At 41.2% G+C, this 21,942-nt stretch overlaps 1 protein-coding gene across 2 annotated transcripts in view; it reads right to left on the bottom strand.

The window, feature by feature from the left end:
• Positions 1–6,226: 6,226 nt before the first annotated feature.
• Positions 6,227–21,942, bottom strand: part of SUSD4 (sushi domain containing 4) — a 73,649-nt gene continuing 57,933 nt past the window's right edge. The window contains exons 6-9 of one of the 2 annotated variants that reach the window (XM_075042020.1): positions 11,170–11,361; positions 10,540–10,684; positions 8,481–8,863; positions 6,227–7,269 (exon numbers count right to left, since the gene is read on the bottom strand). In XM_075042020.1, coding sequence (XP_074898121.1) covers positions 7,241–7,269; positions 8,481–8,863; positions 10,540–10,684; positions 11,170–11,361 — 749 coding nt within the window. In that variant the 3' untranslated portion in view covers positions 6,227–7,240. The remainder of the gene's footprint in view (positions 7,270–8,480; positions 8,864–10,539; positions 10,685–11,169; positions 11,362–21,942) is intronic. The other variant, XM_075042019.1, reaches the window with a different exon arrangement.

Genomic DNA, 21,942 nt, shown 5'->3' with positions numbered 1-21,942 from the left:
TCAGCCTCAATTCACTGCGAATAGTGTAATGCAAGTAAAATCAGAGAGCTAGGTGAAGTTTCCAGAGTCCAGTTTTGCTCTAAAGGAGCATAATGCTAAACCCCACCTTCCCTTGGGTGGGAGCACATAGCCTTTCTTCCACTGCTGGGAATCAGGAGACGGGGACTCCCAACTGCATGGTCAGAAAGAGCTCATTGCCGAAAGGGGTCCCAGTTCACTGGAAACTGAGAGCAGTGCATATATCCACAGCTTTCTGTCTGTAACAACTCCTAGATTTAAAATTTCAGCGAACAGGAGACTGCCAGACCACAGAAAACTGACTGGAGAGACATTACCTTTAATGACAATTCTTCTTGGCAATTTTTCCCCCACTTTTTCCATAAAACAGAGGGAATGTTATCATTTAAGTCTTGTTGTAGGTATGTCTATCTCCAGTAAGATGTATTTGTGATAAATCAGCCCAGCACTGTAAGTGTAACTGAAATGCTGGACTCTTTGCAGCTGCCATGATGTCCTTTTTAATGCCAGGCTTCAGCACTTCTGTAGCTGTATCTACGCTGCACACTGCTGCAATGTGAATGGATACGTAAGTGAACCTGGTAAGTTACTGTGGCAGCTCTCCTGCCAAGTAGTTGCCCAAAATTGAATGGAAAACCAAGTAGGTGTACAAGCAGGCTGCTGACTTTGCCAGTTAGCCTAACCCGCATTTTTGCTGCAGCACTTCAGTAAAAGCCAATTATACCAAACTCCAGTAATGTCTCTATCAGTGATAGACTGCAGGCATTTATAGTCTTCATCAATGAACAGGCTAAGCGGAGCTAAATTGTTCTGCTAAACTTTTTAGTAAGTAATTAACCCTGAATTATCAACAACAGGCAGCTATGGTAATGGTTATGAAAGAAATAACAACCAGTTGCACAGTTATTAACACGAGAGCACTGAACAAGGCAGACAAATGGCATGTGCTGCCATGGAATTAATGGAAGGGACAGTGGTGGCAAGTGTGGATCTCCTGCAGGGTGGTAAAGTTCCAGGAGGCTGAGCTAGCTGCTGAAAGACACTTGCTTTGGCAAGAGCAGCATGTACTCAGCAGTAGATGGATGGAAGTCAGAAGCGGATGGTAATAAGGAGCGTTAAAAATAAATCTAGCCTAATTAGGTTAAAAAAAGGAAAAGATGTGAACGTGACAGTTCAGCAACTGGCAACTCTTTAGTTCGAGCAGTTATCCTGGGGACAAGAAATTCATACTGGCACCAGGAAGCGGATAGATGAAGTGACCCGCTGTGCACCCTGTGCTCCCTAACTGGACCGTATCAGTGCCCATTTTCTGAAGCTGTGAGCTCACCAGTTTCAGAAACGAGGGTCTCTTTAAAATGTCTTACCTTGAAACACCCTAAAATATTAGCTAATTCTTAAAAATCTTGGCTGCTGTGTTTGTATAGGAGCATTCACGTGCACCTGTGAATTCTGGGCCAATGAAAGATTGTGAGCTGACAGGCTTGGGACCAAGGCATATAGATATATCATGCATGCAGCAATGTGGGCTCCCCTCAGTGTCACTCTCTAACCATTTTCATGGACCATTTGTCAGCAGAGTGAGGAGTTCCATGTCCCTTCTTGTCCTCTCTGCTGAGAATATAAGTGAAGGCGGCAAATAAGAGCAACCTTATATGAGGGAGGGGACGTGTCCTGCTGGGTACTGCACTGCAATTAAACAACTTGTTTCGCTTCCCAGCATGACTGAGGTGGTAGGATGAAACTGGAACAACAGTATTAGTTACAGAAAAAAAGAGAAAGACAGTAGAAGGCTAAGCAGAGGGGAAACAGAAGGTAAACACAGTAAAATGGAAAAAGTGGATCCAAACCAAAACCAAGGCCCTTACTGCAAAAAGAACGAGTCTGACCACTGAAATGCAGAGGTGACGGAGAAGAGCTGCTGGACCCCCAACCTGGGAAGCTTCTCTTCCCTCCCTGCCTCTTGACTTTCTTTTGAACCAGCTGTATTAAGAAAACAGCTCCCACTATTCTTACTGGAGAGCATGGGGAACTTATCAATGTCCCCTGGACTTTATTAAAATTTAAGTGTCTTTTCTTCCTTCTCAAAGTTTCTGTTTAATATATTTTATCAGGTGAATTCAGTTTTCCTGGGTTACAAAATGTCCCCACGTAGCAGGTCCTCCTGCCCTGAAGGACAGGCCCTTTGTCTAGCTGAGGAAAGCTGCTTCAGGAACCCCAGTAAGCCTTATCCAGCCTTATCCATCTAATTTCTGTATGGAGGTCTATGTGAATTATTAAAAGTCTGCTCTGACACCTGGACAGCAAATAATTTAATCTCAAGTTAATGCCCTTTCTATTGTTAAATAACGTATCTTACTGTCCTGGAAAAGGTAGGGCTGGAAGAATGGGCTGTATGCTACTATATAATAGTAGTGACAAGAGAAATCTATAACGCATGAAGTAAGTTATATACATTATTGTGGGGGAGAAGGATTTGTCTGTCTATTCTGGCTGCAAACCCTGGCCTGGGAGAGTGATAGGCAAAGCAGGGCCTATCTCCCCTCTGCCGTAGTGCAGTTCCTTTGGGAACTGTGTCGAAGGGACTGGACATGCCCTTAACAATGGAAGATGCTCCTGGGTTTGGGGCAGATGTTTACTTGCTTTCTAGTTCTTCCTGCTTCTGAGTCCTCCCAGGGAATCCATGGGAGACCAAGAACAGGAGCTTGAGATGTGCTTCTCTCATCTGTGCTACTCCTCCTCTAAGAGCTGATGTGGTAAGCTGTGCTACCATCTGCAGCATAGCACAAAGAGGAACAAACAGCTTTTGGGGCATGGGAAGCAAGTTTTGCATAAACATGACAATGGTCTCTGCGCTCCAGTGCCTGAGCTACTGTTTTTCCTTGAACTCAATAGGTGTCTTCAGATAATTGCCAAAAGAGGATTTACTTCACCTAATGCGCCTGGAGTATTAGAAGGGCTGCATTCATTTAACTGCCTAAGATAGACATGAAGACCAGAAAATCCCAAATTTGGATTTGTCACAGAACAAAATTCTGAAATCAATGTCACTTTAATGCAACAGGGTTTAATTCACAGGATTTTACTGGAGTTCAGCCCACACTACAAAAAAAGCTTCTGTTGCTGGAATAGAGAGTATTTCTGGCTGTGATTTTGATGACTGCTGACCAGTTTGTCCAGTACCACCAGTTTGGAATTAGTCTGTATGGGGAAAACCATGTCAGCCAAGTTTAGTTCTCACAAGCTGGGAATCACACAGAAACAGAATGAGAAGGGGCCCCAAAGCTCATGTAGTCCATCCCACCTCAGTGTTTTCCTGGCCCCTTTTTATTTAAAACAGTCTTTAAAAATTAAAAAATAACAGAGGTTTTTGACAGCTTCCTCAGACCATCTCTCCCTGCTTGTAACCATTCCTGTGGCTCGAATGTTTTTCCCAATATCTAACCTAATTCTCTCAAGCTGCAATTAAGCCTATTATTCTTGTCCTACTTATATGAATAAATTCCTTTTTTGTAAAATATGCTTCTTACAGAAAACCAAATTTCTGTGTCCCCTTTGGTCTGTTTTTCACACTGAACACCACATGATCTCTAACATGACCTGTGAGGACAGGCTCTTCCAAACTTCTAATAATTCTTTATTCTCTCTGCTTGGCTTCCCTACAGCTACTTCATGTTTCGCTTGAAGAGGAAAAAAGTTGCTCAGTGTTTGACACACTGCTCTAGCTGAGGCCGTACAAGCACTGAGTGGAGCTGAAGGATTGCTTCATGTGTTATATGTTTTAGTTCTGTATGAACATCCTTGTATTGACATTTAACATTTTCACAACAGCCAGGTCCTGCTGACTCATGCTCAGGTTGTGATTCACGCCCTGCAGAGCTGCTGCGAGACCTTGGATCCCCACTCTTCGCCCAACACTCTGCAGGTCAAGCCCTTGTTCATAAGTCAATGTTGAAGGCTGACACATTGCTCATTTCTCCTTCTCCTTTTTCATTTTTAGAAGTATTGGCAGGGTGAAGCTAGTTCTTCTTTTTCTTTCCTGGAGTTCTCAGTACATACTCTTTCCTCCCTCTGCCGAAGGCACACGGGTTGTCCATCTTCACTAACACGCTGCTTCTCCCCTCACCAAGAAGGGTTTTCCTGGGTTTGTTTTTATTCACATCCAGTTAGCTCGAGTGAAAACAGCTTGTGATCTGCATAAGATGTGCTCATCCTCCCATCTGGTTTCATTTGCACAGCAAACATACTGTCATGATCTTACCAGCTCTCTAGTCTCTTGGGGCCCTAAGAGCATCCGCCCTCCTGAAGGTTTGGCTGCCGGGGCTCAGGGAATGCTTGAGGTTGACCTGAGGTCTTAGGCCAGGGAGCTGCGGGGTTCTCCAGGGTGGCCAGGGAGCTGGGCAGGCTGGGGGGCAGCTGGGGGCAGCCCTCAGCCCAGGGCATCAGCTTGTGGGTTGGGGCACGGGTGCGGATCCAGGGGCAGGCAGACCTCTCCGGAGAATTCAAGCCCCACATGGAAAAAAAAAGACCAGCAGTAGAAACAGTCCTCTCTTTCCCCCCAAATATTCAAGCATGTAAACCCCCCAAACTCAATCACACAAGTAATTCACCCAAATCACCCTTTCAGGAAGTCTTACACATCATAAGCAAAAAATGGTAAAACCCTCTTTTTTACCTTTGCATGTTATATTTAGTACGGTGCTATCAAAGGACTATCAAGCAATATTAACACATCAACGTTTTCCAGTGTATTTGCAGTTCTGCACTTTTTAAAATAAAAATGGTCTAATAAGCCATAAATTTACATTTCTGAAGTTACCCTGTCTGGCTCCCTTAACAAAGTGACTGCAATACAATACATACAGCAGTGTACATCTGTAAAACTGTAGAGCTCCAAATATTAATCAGAAGCTTTCATAACAGAAATGAATAAATGGAAGTCCAGAAATTTAATAAGGAATGAAATTTCACAAGCTGTTAAAAGACCAGCAAAGACAGATTTCATAATATTTTATAGGGCATCTAAAGTAAATTCAATACTTTTCAATGACATTATGGAACAAAAATCACTTAACTGACTCTAGGCTTGAAATGTGCTTCAATTCAAGGTTGGTATTGCAGCACTCTTGTCTTGTTTGCTGGGGTGACAATCCTGAACTTCAGCTGGTAGTGCAAACACCTCTGGAAAGCATGTGACCTAAAAAGGAAGGGTTAGCAAAGAAAGTACTAATATGCAATAGATACGGCTCTGGGATAAACCTGAAGATGCAATTGCAATTGAGACAATTTCAGCAGAAAAAAATGCACAACGTATGTAAGCAAGAATGGAGGATAATGTGGAATATGTCTTACCTTTCAATAGCAAACACTATGTTCTCATCAATGATACCGTAGAATTATTGTAATAATTGCCTCTCCATTACAGTTTTTTGTCTCCATTTGCTTCTTGCTGTCATACACAGTTGCTGACAGGATGCTAATAAACACTTTCTTGAATGGTTGCAGCACATCTATCATTCTACTAGCCTGATTCATGAGTAGGGCCACTAGATGCTACCACAATACAAATAAATAATTAAACAATCATGACAAAATAATGGAGCAACTTGTAGCAATCCTCTGTTTAAGGCAATAGAGATATTACTGGTTTACTTTGTACATAAAATCAGAACTCAGTCTCATTTTTTCCTTTGGCTTGGATTAGCCCACATGATGGCAATCTCTATCATTAACATACGGCGAGTTCTTCCTTCAAACACTGCCAGTTAAACATATGTTTCATTTGCGCAATACCAAAAATAAGATGAGAAAATCTGTTTGGCTTTCAGTAAGTGTATGAAACAGCCAGGAATTTTCCTGACAAATAAAAAATAGCCTGTAACACCACAAAGGTGAACCATCCATACAGGCTTTAGCACAATGCTCTGGCGTAGCATGCGGAAGAGAGAAAAGCCTCTACAGAAGCCATGTAGCGTTTACAGAAGCTGCGCCACTGGTGCATCCATTTCATGTGCTCTGCTTAATCAAAACCACTCTCTCCATTTGTAGCTGGATACTCCATTTGTAGCTGGATAATGAAATATAAAGCTGAAAATGCCACAGAGCAGGTGTGCTGCTGCCATCTCAGCCTTCAGGTGGGAGCTGGTGAAAGAAGTGAGGAAGGGAAAAAAAGGCAAACTACACGCAGTCAGATAAGTCAAAAGAACTGCAACTGAACTTTATTATTTTTTTAAAAAGTATTCTACAATAATGGCTCAGAATACTACCACAATGTACAGAGACAAGGCAGTGCTCTGGGCTATGACTGTAGATTACTCTAGTATATATATTTATAAGAGCTTAAGAAAGGTTGAAGCAGGGCAGTTCAACATTTCTTAAGCACATATTTAATAATTTTAACATTTTCTAGATCTCTCATATTACAGCAGGATTTATCAAATGCAATGTAGTCACAGAAGTCTTGCATAAATACAAATATTGATACTTTACCTTGAATATTGTATATGATATAAATTCTGCCTTACCTTTAAAAAAATCTCCAGATCATGATGTGACCTGGGAGTCTTTCCTTTTCTTTCTCTTTAAGAGTTTTTAAATATATATATATATATTTATATATATTTCCTATCATACATCAAAGTATATATGAATCCCATCATTTCTGTTATATTTTCTGCAGACATGGTCTGAAACAAGATCACCAACAACTAAATCAAAAGCTTCCTGGTTATCATAGGAAAGCCAAAGAGGATCTTTCCTCTTTTTATATGTTTCAGTACTAGTATTTTTTTAAATTTGTAAGGATTCTTCATAAACTAGAGGTCCATAGATCATTTAAAGCAGTCTTTATAAGCAAATTTACATACTTTGACATGCTTTTGTGAGGCAGTTAGTATCAAAATCCAATAGCATTTCTTACAGAACCATATGACTTTCTGCGATGCAGATATACATTTCATTTCTAAAAAGCCACAGTTCTTTTTCTACATCTGCTCTCATCAAATCCCCAGGATTCATTCATAAAACTGCTGCTGTTCCAAATGCGGATGCTGTTATCCCCGCTGTGGATTAAGATGTACACCCAATCAGGTGACATCATCGCATGGAAGATTGACAAGTAGGAAAATACCCTCCCCAAATCCACAGATAGTCTTTTCTATCTCTAAATCTTCATGATTCGTGTCACCGAACAGTGCAATGTGACGAAGACACGTCTCTGTGCAGGCTAAGGGTCTTCTTCCATCAAAGGAATCTCTAGGGGATAAAAAGAAATAGCATTGATTGCTGATTGTAGCTTCTCTTTATACTTTTGCAGGGTATTAGTATTAGCCATTCTACAAAAACAGAAATGGACATTGCAAAAATCTGAACAAGACACACAGTATCCCCAATTCTAGATCCACTTACGCTCTAACACCTGTGTGAAAATTAACCTACTAGAACTATCCAGATTTTCTAAGACAAGTTAGACCCACAAAATCCTAAATGCAAACATCCTTTCTACTACATTAATCACTGAAACAGCATTCAGAGTAGGCAGGGACTTTTACTGGCATTATGATAATTTCTCCCTCCTCCTTCTAGCTGTCCTCTCCCCACTGTGATACCATTAGAAGTTATCCCCAACCCTATGAAGCAGGAAGACTTCCTCCACCCAGACCTTCACCCACACTGAATTTAGGACACTGAGCTTCAGCTCTTTGCCTAGTGACTCTCAGGGACTGTGGAGAGCAGGATCAGAGCCACTCCTTCTAAATGTCTCCAAGGAAAGCTGTATGGTTTCCCTAACATGCTGAGCAGCACACCATACAGCTCCGTTAGAACTCAATGAAATGATATCAATGCATGCTCACGTTCGATTTAAATGCAGACAATAATATATGGCAATCTCCCTTCTCATACATGTTCCCCTTATGCTGTGACTCCCATGTCCATGGCTTAATACATACATGCCTCAGACTGAACAGTTTGCTGTATGCACAGACATGAGGAGTTTCTTAATAAAGGCTGCTAATTTTGGCTGAGTATGAAAACATGATTTGCTTCACATTTTAAGGAGAAAATCCTTTTCTTTGCTGTGAAAGCCATGGCATGTGAGGGAGTTGTGAGCGTAGGAGTTGAGGAGCAGATGAACAGACCAATACAGGCAAGATGATGGTTGGCTTTGCTGCCGTACACGGGTGCTTGCTGACAGCCCTGGTGAGGAGACTGCTGTTACTGGGTCTGGATGGGAACCTTCTGGTCTGGGATTCAAATCCCTTGCACCACAGCTAGCAAGGACATATCACAGACACAAAGCTCTATGACCACGGAGTAGTATGGTTTGAAAAATGTCCAAATCAAGATGTGGACAAAACCACGGAGAAAGTACGAGCAAGTCAGCTGGATTTATTCCTGCTCTGACCGTACAAACAAATGATGGCTCCTGTTTACTGACTCACTTACTGCACCTATGCAAGGCTTACCATCTGCAATATCGATCCGCGGACTCGTGGATGCAGCCTCCCCGACGGTGCTACGGGATATGTCAGTTCGATCTGAACCGGGAAGCGCTGCCGTTTGGCATGCTGGGGACGGGTACAAACTTTGGAGCAGTTCAGAGGAGCCCGACCTACTGTCACAGGCCTCAGATTCGCTAGGCAGCACGTCCGTAATCCTGGGGCCGGGGTAAGCAGGAGGATTCTGATCTTCTGTCTGCAATATATGCCCCTGGTCTGTGGTAGCTGAGTATCCAGGTGCCAGAGCATTCAAGCCGCTGCTTACAGCTTCGTCGTAGGAAGGCAGCATGACAGGAACGCCATCCACCACCACAAAGTCGGGGTCACCCATGGAGCCCTCCTGGTTGCCTCTACGTCAAACACAGATGAGTTATCACAGAGAGCAGGAGCATGTCAGAAGCACCTCCGAGCAACCGCTGAACTTAAGTAAACACAGCACTTTCTAGTCATGCAAAATGAAGATACGGGGTCATTAACATTCACAGAAATGTTTGCTTCATGGGTTTGCAAAACTCTGTTCAGATTGACAGTCAGTGGAATCTGTTACAATCGAAAAGATGAAACCAGTATGTGAAGAACAATTCCGAGAAGGGAAGGAAAGCAGGTGCTTGAAAGAGATAAGGAGCACCATTTGCTGTGCTGTGCACAGTAGGTATCATGGATGTAAGATCACAGATATAGTTTCCCAGTCAAAAGTGCCTGAACCCCTGGAAAGATGTGTGCTAGAGCACAAAAGTGTTTACAGCCCATGTAAATAGGCCCTGAGATGACTACTACTGGATGACAGGGCTTTGGTGGCCAGATTTGCAGCATCCTTCAGGTCTTACTTTCAAAGGATGAAGGCTTCCTTAACCAGTACTAAGCTGGCTTCTTTTTTATGCAAAACATTTCTGTTAATTGGGAAGGTCTGTTAAACCCTAAAGTATCCATTTAGTAGCCACTTAAATCACAGTATAGTCCTGGCAGGAGGGAATTGATCCCAGGTACCTTTAGGACATGAAAACATCTGAAAAGGAGAGGACAGAAAGCCATTTCAATAAGTTAGACAAGTATGGGCTATAAAGCTACCCATAGTGCAACACATTACCCCAGAGATCTTCCTAGTTATATATGTATACGTATACTATTCCCTATATACAGTAAATATGCACATGTATGTATACAAATTTACACATCACTTATATAATCTGTATACTTTTATGTACACGTATTTATTCAACATTAAGATCACCAAGTCCTTTCGGCGGCATTGGCATGGGGACATATTTACTGACATACAGCTTTTTCAACTCTCCTTTCTGCATGTGGTAGAATAAAGACGAGAAAAAGCAAGTGCAGGAGAAGAGAAGGCACACGGTCAAGGTCCACAGCAAACTGAGCAGACTGAAAACTAGAAACAAGTCTAAACACCAATGTAGTACTAGCTTTGCCTAAAACTCAGCATGCCTGCCTTTGTTTTTCCAGTTGTAAGGTGATAATAATAACAGTAATACCCACCTTCCTGTTTCATGAGGAGTGCTGTGAGAATCAATGACAAATGCTCATAGCTGCACAGTATTTTATGGAAATAAAGGAAGATGCAGGAGATGTTTATGAATCATGATGAAAATAATACTCATGAAGGGAAAGCAAACTTTTAATACAAATTTGTCCACAGAGAAAAAGGAAATTCTTTCTTAAAACTTACATTACTAAGTCTACAGTAGTTAAAAAATTAATTCCCCCAGCACCTCAAAATGAGTATTTAAAAATATTGTCAGCTATTTTTATATGCAGAAGCAGCAATTCTCAGTACCAGAGCTGTAATTACTCCCAAAGCGAATCTGGCAAACTTTGCCTTTTATCTTAGCTGCAGAAGGGACTACTGCGGGTTTTTGGGGGTGCCCTTCCACAGCAGCGGTTCAGAGGCTTCTGCTCAGAGCAGCAGAAGAAGGTGTCTGCAAGGCTCGTGAGCTACTCTGTCTCCTCATCAAGGAGTGCTGAATGTGAAAACTGAAAAAAAAAAAAAAAAGAAAACAGTACAAACCTTGGAAGGAAATGTGTCTTAAATTTGGTCTGGAACATCCTGGCTAAAATAACCAGTAGCAGTACTAATAAAACGCTGGTAGCAGTAAACGCCACTATTTTCCATGTAGTTAGGAGGGTCTCCTGTGTATTTGGCCAGGTTTGTTCTGTAACAAAAAGGCAATACAAGAGTTGTGTTTGATTATTACTGTTGTTATTTTGTATTAATACTTCAACAATACTCAGAAGTGCAAGTTAGTTAGGAAAACACATCTTTTATACATATCTTGTAAAAACACACATGAACCCAATGCCATATACCAAAAGCAACCTTAACATTAAGCTGCTACAGGGTCTGGACCTTGCTTTTTTCCCTTGACTTTTTTTTATACATGCAATCATGACCTTAGCTTATATACATATAAAAATATTCAGAAGATGTTAAAAAATACATCTGAAGAGCTAACAATTGAAATGGTTTAAGATCATTCAGGATCTTGGAAAGGTACTATATTTAACAGCCTCTTAAAATCAAAGTTCATCACTTAACCATGAAACAGATGAAGTTAACCAGGCATTAGAGACCAGCAAATTTGCTCTAAAAAAGAGGGACTATAAACGGATAGGAGTAATGCCATTGCTGCTCCCTTACCTGTTTTGACACAGTACACTTGGTAGGAAGGGAACCACTCTCCGTACTGGCAGGTGATGTACTTGTAGTCGTTGGTGAGGGTGTAACCAGGATCACAGTAAAACTCCACCACCGTCCCGTGGTTGTAACGCTCGCAAGGCCGCGGGTGGCAGATGTAGTCTCCATGACTCACCATTGGAGGTAGTGGACAAACTTGGGCAAATAAACAAAGAGAAAAGGAGAAAGACATTAATGCCAGCAACCCACCACTGGGTAGCTTCAGCGTGTCGAAATGCACAGGGCACGCTTCAGGCTCCCTTTCAGGCTCCCGGCCGTTTGGGGTTTGTCTCAGCGGTACCAGACCGCTGCTGCTGGGAGGCCAGGCGCCCGTCCGCACCAGCGGAGGGATGCTCGCGCACCTCCCGCCTGGCAACACGTGCCGGCGGGGCACTTTTGGCTCTCACTGACACCAGCAAGCTCTGCTGTCACCTCCTTGTTTAAACGCCTGAGAGATGGGATTTGGGAAGCTTCCCATCCTCTGGGGGAAGGGGAGAGCGAGAGGAAGACAAAAGGGGGGACGTATGCCTATAAGATGGCTATATGGCGATGGAGGGGGACAGTGAAAATAAGGAGAATCCCTCTCCTTATGAAGCGTCTCGAATTCAGCTGTAACATCCTATTTTTTGTTTCATTAACATAACTAAATGGTTATATGCACTAATTAAATTCCTAAATACTCACTTTTAAAAATAAGTTTGCTATCAACCGTGCTGCAACAGATGCACAGCACACCATGTTGCTTAAGCACTTGCAGTCTGCACCACTGTAATACTATTAAGTTGAGCTTAAACTCTACTGGTGTTATTTGTGTTTTGTTATCTCTAAACAGCCCTACTGATCTCAGTAGGACCGCTGGTGGATTGCAGTCTTCAATATAACAGAGGCTGACCCTGCATTAATTAAGTACAGTTGTTTACATAAGGTTAGGTAAATAAGAGAAAATTGCAATATAAACATGGGCAACTTTTATTGTAGGCCCTGAAATGAAAAGAAATGTCCTCTCACATGGCTGGGCAGATGACCTCAATGGAGAACCAAGGGAGCACTCTCTAGGAAACAGCAGCGGGGAAAGCGGCTCGCAAGCAGTATTTTCATAAGAGAGGAAACTTTTCCACTGAGTAAGTGTTAGTTGACTACTATTTTCTTAAGTGCTTTTAACACAGAGGAAAAAACCCCTACAAAGTGTAATAATGTCTCAAATGGCTATGCACTGACCCAAAAAGGGCTTAAATTACTGGATGGCTTGTTTTATTTCCCATCAGAGCCAGTAACTAACTGGCTCAGTGCCCCATCTACAGGCTGTTCCCTTCACTTCATGCCTCCCTCATGCGGGCAAGACCTACTGCATTGATTTAAATAATGAAAATGCCATCTTGCAAGAAGAATCTTCCCAGAAATTACAATTCAGCTGCTTCTCTCTGTGAATCTTGTTACATGAATAATGCATTTCATAAAAAAATACACAAGATATTAAATGAATCTTTAAGAGAGGCTGATTACAATGTGCAGTAATGTCTATTCCCCATCCCCTGGAGACATGGTTTTGTTTGCATTTTCACTGGCAAGGCTTAATAATAACTTGAAATCAGAGCAAGTAATTCACATAAAAATTCACATCCTCAATACTCTCCATACTTTCCAAAGTCTCTGGGCCCACAAGACAGAGGAATGCTTTACTGGGAAGTTAACTCAAGATGGAAAACAATTTTCTTAAGACTAGGGCAAAGGTGTCAGACAAATAGTAGGAAAGCACCTTTTGTCCATATCAGGGATCATTCTTCTATTAAAAAGAAAATGATCAGTGCGAAAGCAACAATTCTGGCCTGCCATAAGGAAATCTGGTATATTTTTATTGTCTACGCTTAAAGCATGAGAGCAAAGGAAGACAGCAATTTAAGCTTCTTTGCAACTGAGTTCTGCCAAGCTACGGCAGGCTGCAAGAGATGTGTAGATGCCCAGTACCTTTCTAGCAACAAGCAAGTAGAGCACACCTTATCACAAAGAGCAACACTCAGAGAAATAAATTTTCCTCTCCAGCAATGTACCTGCTGTCTCATCCCTAACCTCCTAAATGGTGTCCCAGCAATGTAGATCAGCTCAGGAATGACACATTTCCAGGCAGATTAAAAACAATACACTGTGGCGACAACCCAGATACGGAGCTGGCAGTCTGTTTACAAATGGAGATATATTTTATAAAACCTGAAAACAGGAGCATCAGTCTTTGTGTAGGATATGTCCCCAGTGCTAAAAAAAAGTGCCACCCCTTCCACTGACACCCTCCATGTTTCAAGGGAAATGCTCATGCATTGGTGCTGCCTGGAAACTTCTGCAAACATTTCTTTAATGCACTGCTGAGCATTAGTCATGAATTAGAGTCAAGTTTTAAGCAGTCATACCTGCCAACAGCTCTTGCATTAAACACTCTTACAACCAGCAGATGCAATTGAACCTCCTGTGAACTTTACTTCATCCAGTTTGAGGATCCCTCAACATTTGCATGGGCAAACTGGTCTCCATGTACAATCAGTAATGCTCAGGTTCAGAGCCTCTTTTTCCAAATCAAGTCAAATGAGATATATCACAAACAAGCAAAAATGAACTCGCTTTGGGCTCTGGGCGGTTAGTCATACACCAAGTCCCTTTCTCAACTCGTTCCATTCCCATGGTCATCCTGGCCCAAGATCCTTTAAAGTCAGTGGAAGGACAGCCATGAAGTGGCCTTAGTTTTGATCATAGAAAAGCAAGATTATGAAAGTCTGGAGGGCCGCTGAACACTCTTGGCTCTCAAAGACAGAAGATTTTTAGTGCAGAGGTATGCTGGATATCAGTGTATGATACTGGTTACACAGATTAAAGTAATGTGTCAGATCAAATATGGAGGAAAACTCAGGTGGCAAACCTAAGCCCACTGAAGTTTTCTAGGAAAGGTCAAATTCTAGCATTCCCAGTGATTGACCCTAATGGTATTTGGAAATTACAGGCCACGGACTTCACGCAAATGCATCAAACTCACAGAATGAAAATAGCCACAAACTGATTAAAATAAGAGTGTGTTTGACAAGTACATTTTCACTGTCAAAGCTGACAGCAGTATGAACAATAGATAAGCATAGAAACAAAGTGAATTCTACTTCAGAAAATTCTCACAGCTTAAAAAACGACCTAGGTGCTGTTCTTAAACATGACACCAAATCTTTACTACCAATAGCTTTCAGCATCTTCACTTCATAAGGCTTTTGAGACTTTAATGTGCTAATTACAACATCCAGCACGGATAACCCAGTAATATCTTCTGATGACCAACATTAAAAGACCACATGTGCGTGCCCTTAACTTTGGAGCTTGTCAGAGGGCCGGACATAATTCAGGCAGTGTCTGCTGGTGGTTCTGCAGTACGTGATCCTGGGTCTCCAGATTTGACTTTGTAGAGCAATTGGCCACAGACTGTAAGGGGACTTACAGAACTTTACTGCTCAGCATTCTCAGCTGAAAAGCTGAATCGTTCATCAAAAAGAAAGAACAAATGTGTTTATATAGCAAATAAGTCCCTTCCAGGATGCTCAAGACACTTATTACTCAAGGAAGTTGAAGGGAGGAATTCCCAATCTGATTTTGATGGACTTCCCCGCCTGCTCTTAGGAGCTCTTGGAGCTGAGGGCTCTCCTCTGAGATCAGCTGTGGGCTTTCTGCTCTGACTCATTTTAATGAAAGATTAGCACTCTCAGGAAGAGCTTAAAACCTGGGGAGTCGAGCCTTGTGTTACAAACCCTGTCAAACACTGGCTTGGAGCAGAGGCAAAGGCAAGTCAGCCCCACGATGTGCCCCCTCCATCGCAGCCTCCGCAGTGCAACAGCCGCATCCCTTGGACCAGGGTCACAGCGAGGGTGACACAGGCTGCGGGCGCTTACTGCCCAGACACTGGAGGAATAAATGGGGTTCAGCCAGTAATTTTTCCTACCCATTATGGTCAAGAAGCTTTTTAAACTTTGCCCAGAGGATGCTGCAGTAATTCTGCACTGTTGACACTGGAACTGTAGGAGGGAGAGATTTTTTTGGCATTAGCATATTCTCAATTAACATGGATGGCACAGAATAAAGATGTCACGTCACTTTTTAAAAGCCACTGGTAGAGAGGTAACAGTGGAGTTACAGATATTTACAGTGCGCAAAACCTTCCTTTTAGTCAATCAGTTCAATGGTTAGTCAGTTTAGTCTTTGGTCAAAGTAGGTGGGAGGTAAATTATTCAGGTTTTGCCCAGCTTTACTTACTTATAAAAAAGGGGTAGGAATAAGCAAGAAGCTTATTTTCTACCATTGATTTTTTTGCATAGTATGTTTTTTTCTCTAGCTACTAGTCTTCCTTTCATGTAGGACCTTAGTTGCTTGGTTAGCTGGGTTAGCAGAAAAACCCAGTGTAAGGCCAGCCACTTTCTGTTTAACATAGGGATGGGAAGGGTTAGTGACATTTGCACCTAATAAAAAATAACACTTCTTCCAAACACACCATGAATGCCTGCTTGTTATGCAAAGAGTGAGAAAAGATAAAGATGAAACTTCATGATGAGAAAGACACAGAAAAAACTGCCATTTCCAATGTGCGGGGGAAACACTGGTGTATCTCGCTAGATAGTAATCAGAGAGGTGGGGACACTGTCTGGTTTGTGCACAAGCTGGAAGAGAACAAGAGCTTCTCCTAACCTTCACTTGTTGTTCTTGTACGTATCAGGACATTAATTAACACCAGAAATCTGGACACCTGTCGTCTGGCTACTGCATTCCAACCAATGTTTAATTGGAGCCATGATTTACTCCATGAGACCGCAGCAGGATACATCCCAGCAGGTCTGAGTCTTCCCATCTAGGGTGACCTGGTCCCCACCTGAGGCTTTACTGGCTGGCTTCTGGGGCCTTAGGAAGGATCCTTTTCCATATATTGCCTTCATACAAACACATGCTTGGGTACACAGGATCTGAAAATTCATTTTTTTATGGGAACGTAGAAGATGGAAGATCATATTTGTTCCTTTTCCTGCTTCTTTATGAATACTGTGCTAATAAAACTTGGTTCCTTGCTTACTTCAGTGTCATCACCCTTCATACCTTCAGAATAAAATAAATACTCAACCAAGAAGCCTTTCTCTCATATACCTCAACAACCCCTGTCCAGTTCACCTGACAGACCTGGCCATTTCCACAGGTATTACCAGCACATGAATCACACTTGCACTGCACAGTACAGAGCCCTGATTTCAACCTCCTCGTCCTCTCACATACACATAACAACACATTATAAGATAGTCACTATGGAGGGGAAGGCAATGCCTATATCCTATATTCAGTTGATGGAACACAGGTATTAGCATCTTTCATAAAGGAAGATGTTTCTTAATAGTTATGAGTTTGTAAAAAACAACAAACAAAAAGAAAATAAATCAATGGTGTTCAAAACAAAGTAGCTGTTAGTTTTGAATTTTTAAACTCTGAAGACACTATACTGTCTAGAGAATTTACCGATTTGTTTGTTAGCCAAAAAGTTCTCAAGACAAAAACTGGTAGACAAAAATTGGTATTTCTAGTGCAATATCAGATAGGGAAATACAGAGGGGAAGGGGGATTGGATGGCCAACAGGAAGAAGAGGAGGCAAAGGAAATTACTTCTGCACTTTAAATATTAAAAAAAGGATTCTTCTATTTTTTCTATTTTTTAACTCAGATTTCCATTTATAGTAATGCAAAAAAACAAAAGTATTTTAATTCTAAAATTGCAAAACAAGAATTCCAATTAAATTTTCCAGTATTATAAGTAGGATGGAAGAAAAACTGTTGGACTCAACTACTCATATCCAGTCGAGAGCTTGAAGAAGAAATTAAGAGGTTTCTAAAAGGAAGGAAGTAGCAAACCCAGTTGCTTTAAAATAAGCCATGTCAAAACATCTCAATCTAGAACAGCTCCTTAACAGGAATTTACTTTTAATGACATTCTTCAGAAATGTAAGCAGAACAGGAAGCATTACTAGAGTAACTTTTCATTCATCGTGAACATCAGCTTAACAATACCCTAATGACACATTCCTATAACAAATGCTGCTGGCATTGTGAAGGGAGACTTACTGCATATTACAGCTATACTGGAATAAGTGAGAAAAACTTTGAGGCCATTGAATTTGTCTTTTGAAAGTGAAGACGTGCTTTGAGGAACTCTTCTGATTACTCATTCCCACAGCAAAACAACAGCACCAATCGTAATACCAGAAGAGAAAGTTTAGTGGAAACAACTAAGTGAGCACCAATATATAATGTAACTCCTATTAAGCCTGACAGTAGACATGATGTAAAGTAACAAAGATACAAGATGCTTATTTTGAACTCTGGAGTTGCCAGCAAATTTATTTCTTGAAAGCCTACAGCAAGAATTATTAAAAATATTGTAATCTTAGCCAGTAATTTCCAAACTCTTTTCAATCTTAACCTTTCTCAACTACTTAACCTTCACAATGCCACTTAAATGTTTTCTCCTGAAAAGACACCTAAAAGTGAAGCAACTTCTCAGCCATTCGGCAAGTCAGTGTTCAAGCAGCTAGGAACACACCTTGGGTCTCATGGCTCCAAGCTGCTTGCTCTGCCCCTAGACAATCACCCCTGGGTAATTCTGTACCAGCTACAATAGCGAGGTAAGCCTTTCAACGTGCATAAAGTGAGAAGCACTTTTCACCCTCTACGAAGTGTGAAATGAATCGAATAATTAAGTTTTTAATGAAAAGCTGCTTCTCTGGTCTAGCTCTGACAAACACCATCTTGCTGAAAATTGCTATCCCTGACACCAGCTGTATGAGCCTAAATGGAACAGCATAAAACTAGTTTCAAGCCTGTTTTAATAGTAGTTTAAAATTAGCTGATTCCTAAATGGAAACAGAAGGTGATTTACAATCACTGATCATACACAGAGCTTCCTTATTACTGGAGTTACAAATTACGGAGCCCGTTTTGCTGTTCCAGTCAGCTGAGCTCCTATAGGAGCATCACACCAAATTCACACTCGTCCTCAACAATCCTGCCGTTCCCAGCACAGCAATGTGTGAAATATTCATCTTAATGCCAAAGTCTTTAGTTTCAAATGCATTTCACAATGGATGCAGGATGAAACACACCCCAGGTGATCCTTCTCCTATAAATTATAAGTTAAAAAGTGCAATTTTCATTTAAACTACAAAAAAATGGTGATGAGTTTGCAGCAATAGAGAGCTAGGAGTTCTTCTAGCAAGAGGCCCGTAATTAGCAAAAGGCCTGTAATTATCTTTGAGGAATATTCATACTCATTATTCACATGGGAGTGCTTGGAGCACTGTAGTCTCATTTACAGCACATTGTTCTAGCTTTCTTCATCACTGGCTTCTAGTTTTGCTTCTTCCTTTTCTGAGGAAAAAGTTGACTTTATGATCAGTAATGGTCTTTTTTTAGGACTTTGAGAAGCAGATGCTGGGGACTGCACAGACATCTAACATGAAGGAATCGGAGAGCTTCAGAATAAGTCAAGGTTTGGGTATCTGACAGGCATTACAGGACAACCCCAGACCTGGAAAAGGTCAAAGTGCTTAGAAGTAGAATGGAGGTGGAAGAGGGAGAGTGAGGTGTTGGGAAGCTGGCTAAGAAAATCAGACAGATAAAAGCACCTGACAGGAATGTCTGAAGAAGGCAGTGCTCACTCTGAGCCGGACATGTCAGTGGTTTTATGTTATTTTAATCTCCCTTTCTCTAACAGCTTTTTCCTCCTTGTTTATAAGCAAGAATCTCTTGAGCTGTGTGGTGTCACCTACACCAGTCATCAGGGATTGACGGAAAGAAGGAATGCTGGAATAGACAAGCTGTATTCCAGGGTTTAGTTGAAGGCTGAGGAAATCAAGCTGTACCACCTGGGAGAAGGAAAGGTCCCATTCCCAATGGAGTGCTACTGGGAAAAAAAAACAAGGGGGAGGAAAACCAGCAGGTGATCTTAGCACTGTAATACCACAAACCAGCTTACAAGACTAGGAGGGCACGGAAGAGTATTGGTTTCTGTTATTTATGTTTAGTTATCAAGTGCCTATCTACACTGACTGGTGAAACTGCCACCCCTTAAATATTGGTTTCTATGTCTGGAAGTGAACAAACCTACGCAGTGAATAGACTACCTAATGCATAGAGTCTGTAGCTACAGTTCCCTCCATTTGTGGAAGATGTTCTGTGATTGCACTGCATAGCCAAATTTAATGAACGTGTCCATAAAGCACAGATACATTTGATTTCAAAGTAGACAATGTAGTGTGCTTTCCCTTTCTGAGGAGCCCTGCCAGATAGAGTTAAAGATTAATATTATAAAACAGTCCTCAGGGAGAAATTTTGTGTGCTTTCCCCCACCTAATCCTCAGCATATTTAAAGCACCGTGGATAAAACACTACATGCATCTGGCAGCTAACATGGAACTTCAGGGCAGAAATTATGGCTCCATAAAAAAGCTGGGATGTCTGGCTGATTCTGGAAATGCTAAAGAGTTTCTGAAAGGTACACAGGTGACAGAGCAGGTGTAAAACAATGATTTACTGTGACAGTCCTGTGCATCAAGCAGAAACAGAAGACATAAAAGAAACAGATTACAAGTTGTTGTTCTGTTGCTTTCTTGAAAAACTATGAAGAGTGGAGAAGGCATCTATTTCAATCACAGCCAAGATCAAAGAAGATTTCTGCAATGCAAAAAAGCAGCAGTTGCTTAGAAATACAGTGGTTTTTATCTTCTTCAAACAATGTCCTCAACTTGGAGACTATTGTCTAAACCCCCCCACAACCCTCATAACGAGAGCTGTAAAAAGCCCACTTTTGTGTATCATTCTGTCTCGAAACGTGGTCTGGTTTTCTTTCTGTTTCACTTTGCAATACACCTGCTGGAGTTAAGAGACTGGATGATCATTAAGCAGTATGTCCACAGAAAAACATGATTTGTCTGCCTACTATTTCATGTCACTGTGCTCTTTCTGAATTCAATTATCTTCCACACCTCTTCAGCTGTGGGTAAAGGTGTACAGATGAATTTCAGCATTCTCCAACAGCACAAAAATCCAGATATTCCAAGTCACTATAAGCAGCTCCTTAAAGTGTTCAACTTCCACACTCATACAGGGTGGCTGGATGTGTATTATTTCTGCACTCCTGGGTGATCTTTAACCGTCTACAGTGCAGAAACATGTAGAATTATTGAATGACTTTTCTTAAAGAAAACTATCCTTCTAAACTTCTTCATCACACTTGTGTTCTACGATTAAATCACCCCCAGGGTGAAACGCTGTCAGCCTATTTCATCCTTTGGCCATCAGGCTAAAGGTGTCACCGATGTAAAGGTGTTGCCCAAGTAAAGGTGCTTACAAGTATTGTTGGCTGCTGCTATTTGAGCATTTACTGCTGGTTGTTGTTCCTGAGTTGCAAGAAGTATTGCTGTAGGCAGTGAATATATTCTGAAATGCCACTCTAGTCAGAGCTATTAAAAACAAGGCTATCAATGCGTCTTATGTTAGCATTAACTCAGTTAACTTGGATGTCAACTTTGGCAGCTGAGCAATATTTAATCTATTCTCCCTCCTTCCTGCAAGCTGAGTAGGTCTAAACATAGAACAGAATCCTGGTATCTACCTCTTAATTTCTTAATACCACAGTGTTTCACAACTTGCTTGTATTGCTGCCCTCTGTTCCCTCTACAGGATTTTTATCTGCTAGAGATCTGCTGCATCAACATTATCTTCCCTGAGGATACGTATCAGTCTGTCATGTTGGAATTTATCTAAAGCCTTCTCAATGTCAACAAAGAAACACAGAGAGAAATCCATTCGTACCAATGTATGATATCTCAGGCTTAGGATTGCTTACTTTATTCTGAGGCCTGAACGTAAACTGATTACAGGCTGACTGGTATCTTTTTTCTCAGTGTATTGCTGTATGTTCCATCAAGAATTTAAAATATTTTGAGAGCATAGTTTATCAAATGTATAGCTTGGTGTCAGTCACTGTTGATGACATTAGCAATTGTTATGTAAGAATGAAGATTTTTGAAGCTTTCCTTCAAAGTATCCTGCGTGTAATTGGTTAGAAAATTTAAGTTACTTTGTTTTGAAATATTAAGCGGCTATGGCATTTCACCTGTAACATCACCCCCCTCCAGTGCTCTTTCATGCTCTTTACTTTCTAGGGTCTATGTCAGAATTATCAGACCCTCTCTATGAGTGTCTGTCCTCAGGTTTATGAGAAGAATCATTTTAAAGCTCTGTCCTGTATTTTTGCCTGTCTTTCCAGAATATTTTTTTATTTGTAGCATACTTTGCTGGGTTTAATTTTCATATGACTAAGCCCCTTTTGTTCTTTAGAAATTTCCTGGTGCTCCAGGTAGGGTTTTTTTGGGTTCCCTTGCACTTCTTCTGGCTTTGTTGTGCAATTTTCTTAATTCCTTCCTTCTCCTGTCTTTATTCCATAGTTTCTATAATTTTCAGGATCCTTTCTGTAATTGGTGGTTGCTTACCATTGTATCTTTTCACCTCTTCTCACAATGAGGTGGTTTTATATACCAGAGTTCTGAAGTGCCTTCAGTTTTCTTCTATGTTTTTCCTCTCTTCTACACATCAAATCTCCCCTTTGAAGTCTATTCCTCATGTTTTTTTCATTTTAATTTTGAATCTACCTATAAAAATTTGAAATATTTCCTATTTTACATT

Source organism: Buteo buteo, chromosome 12 (genome assembly GCF_964188355.1).
Source record: "Buteo buteo chromosome 12, bButBut1.hap1.1, whole genome shotgun sequence".
NCBI classification, from domain to species: Eukaryota; Metazoa; Chordata; class Aves; order Accipitriformes; family Accipitridae; genus Buteo; species Buteo buteo.
The sequence above is the reverse complement of the archived record's forward strand: the minus strand, read 5'-3'. Positions and strand labels throughout refer to the sequence as shown.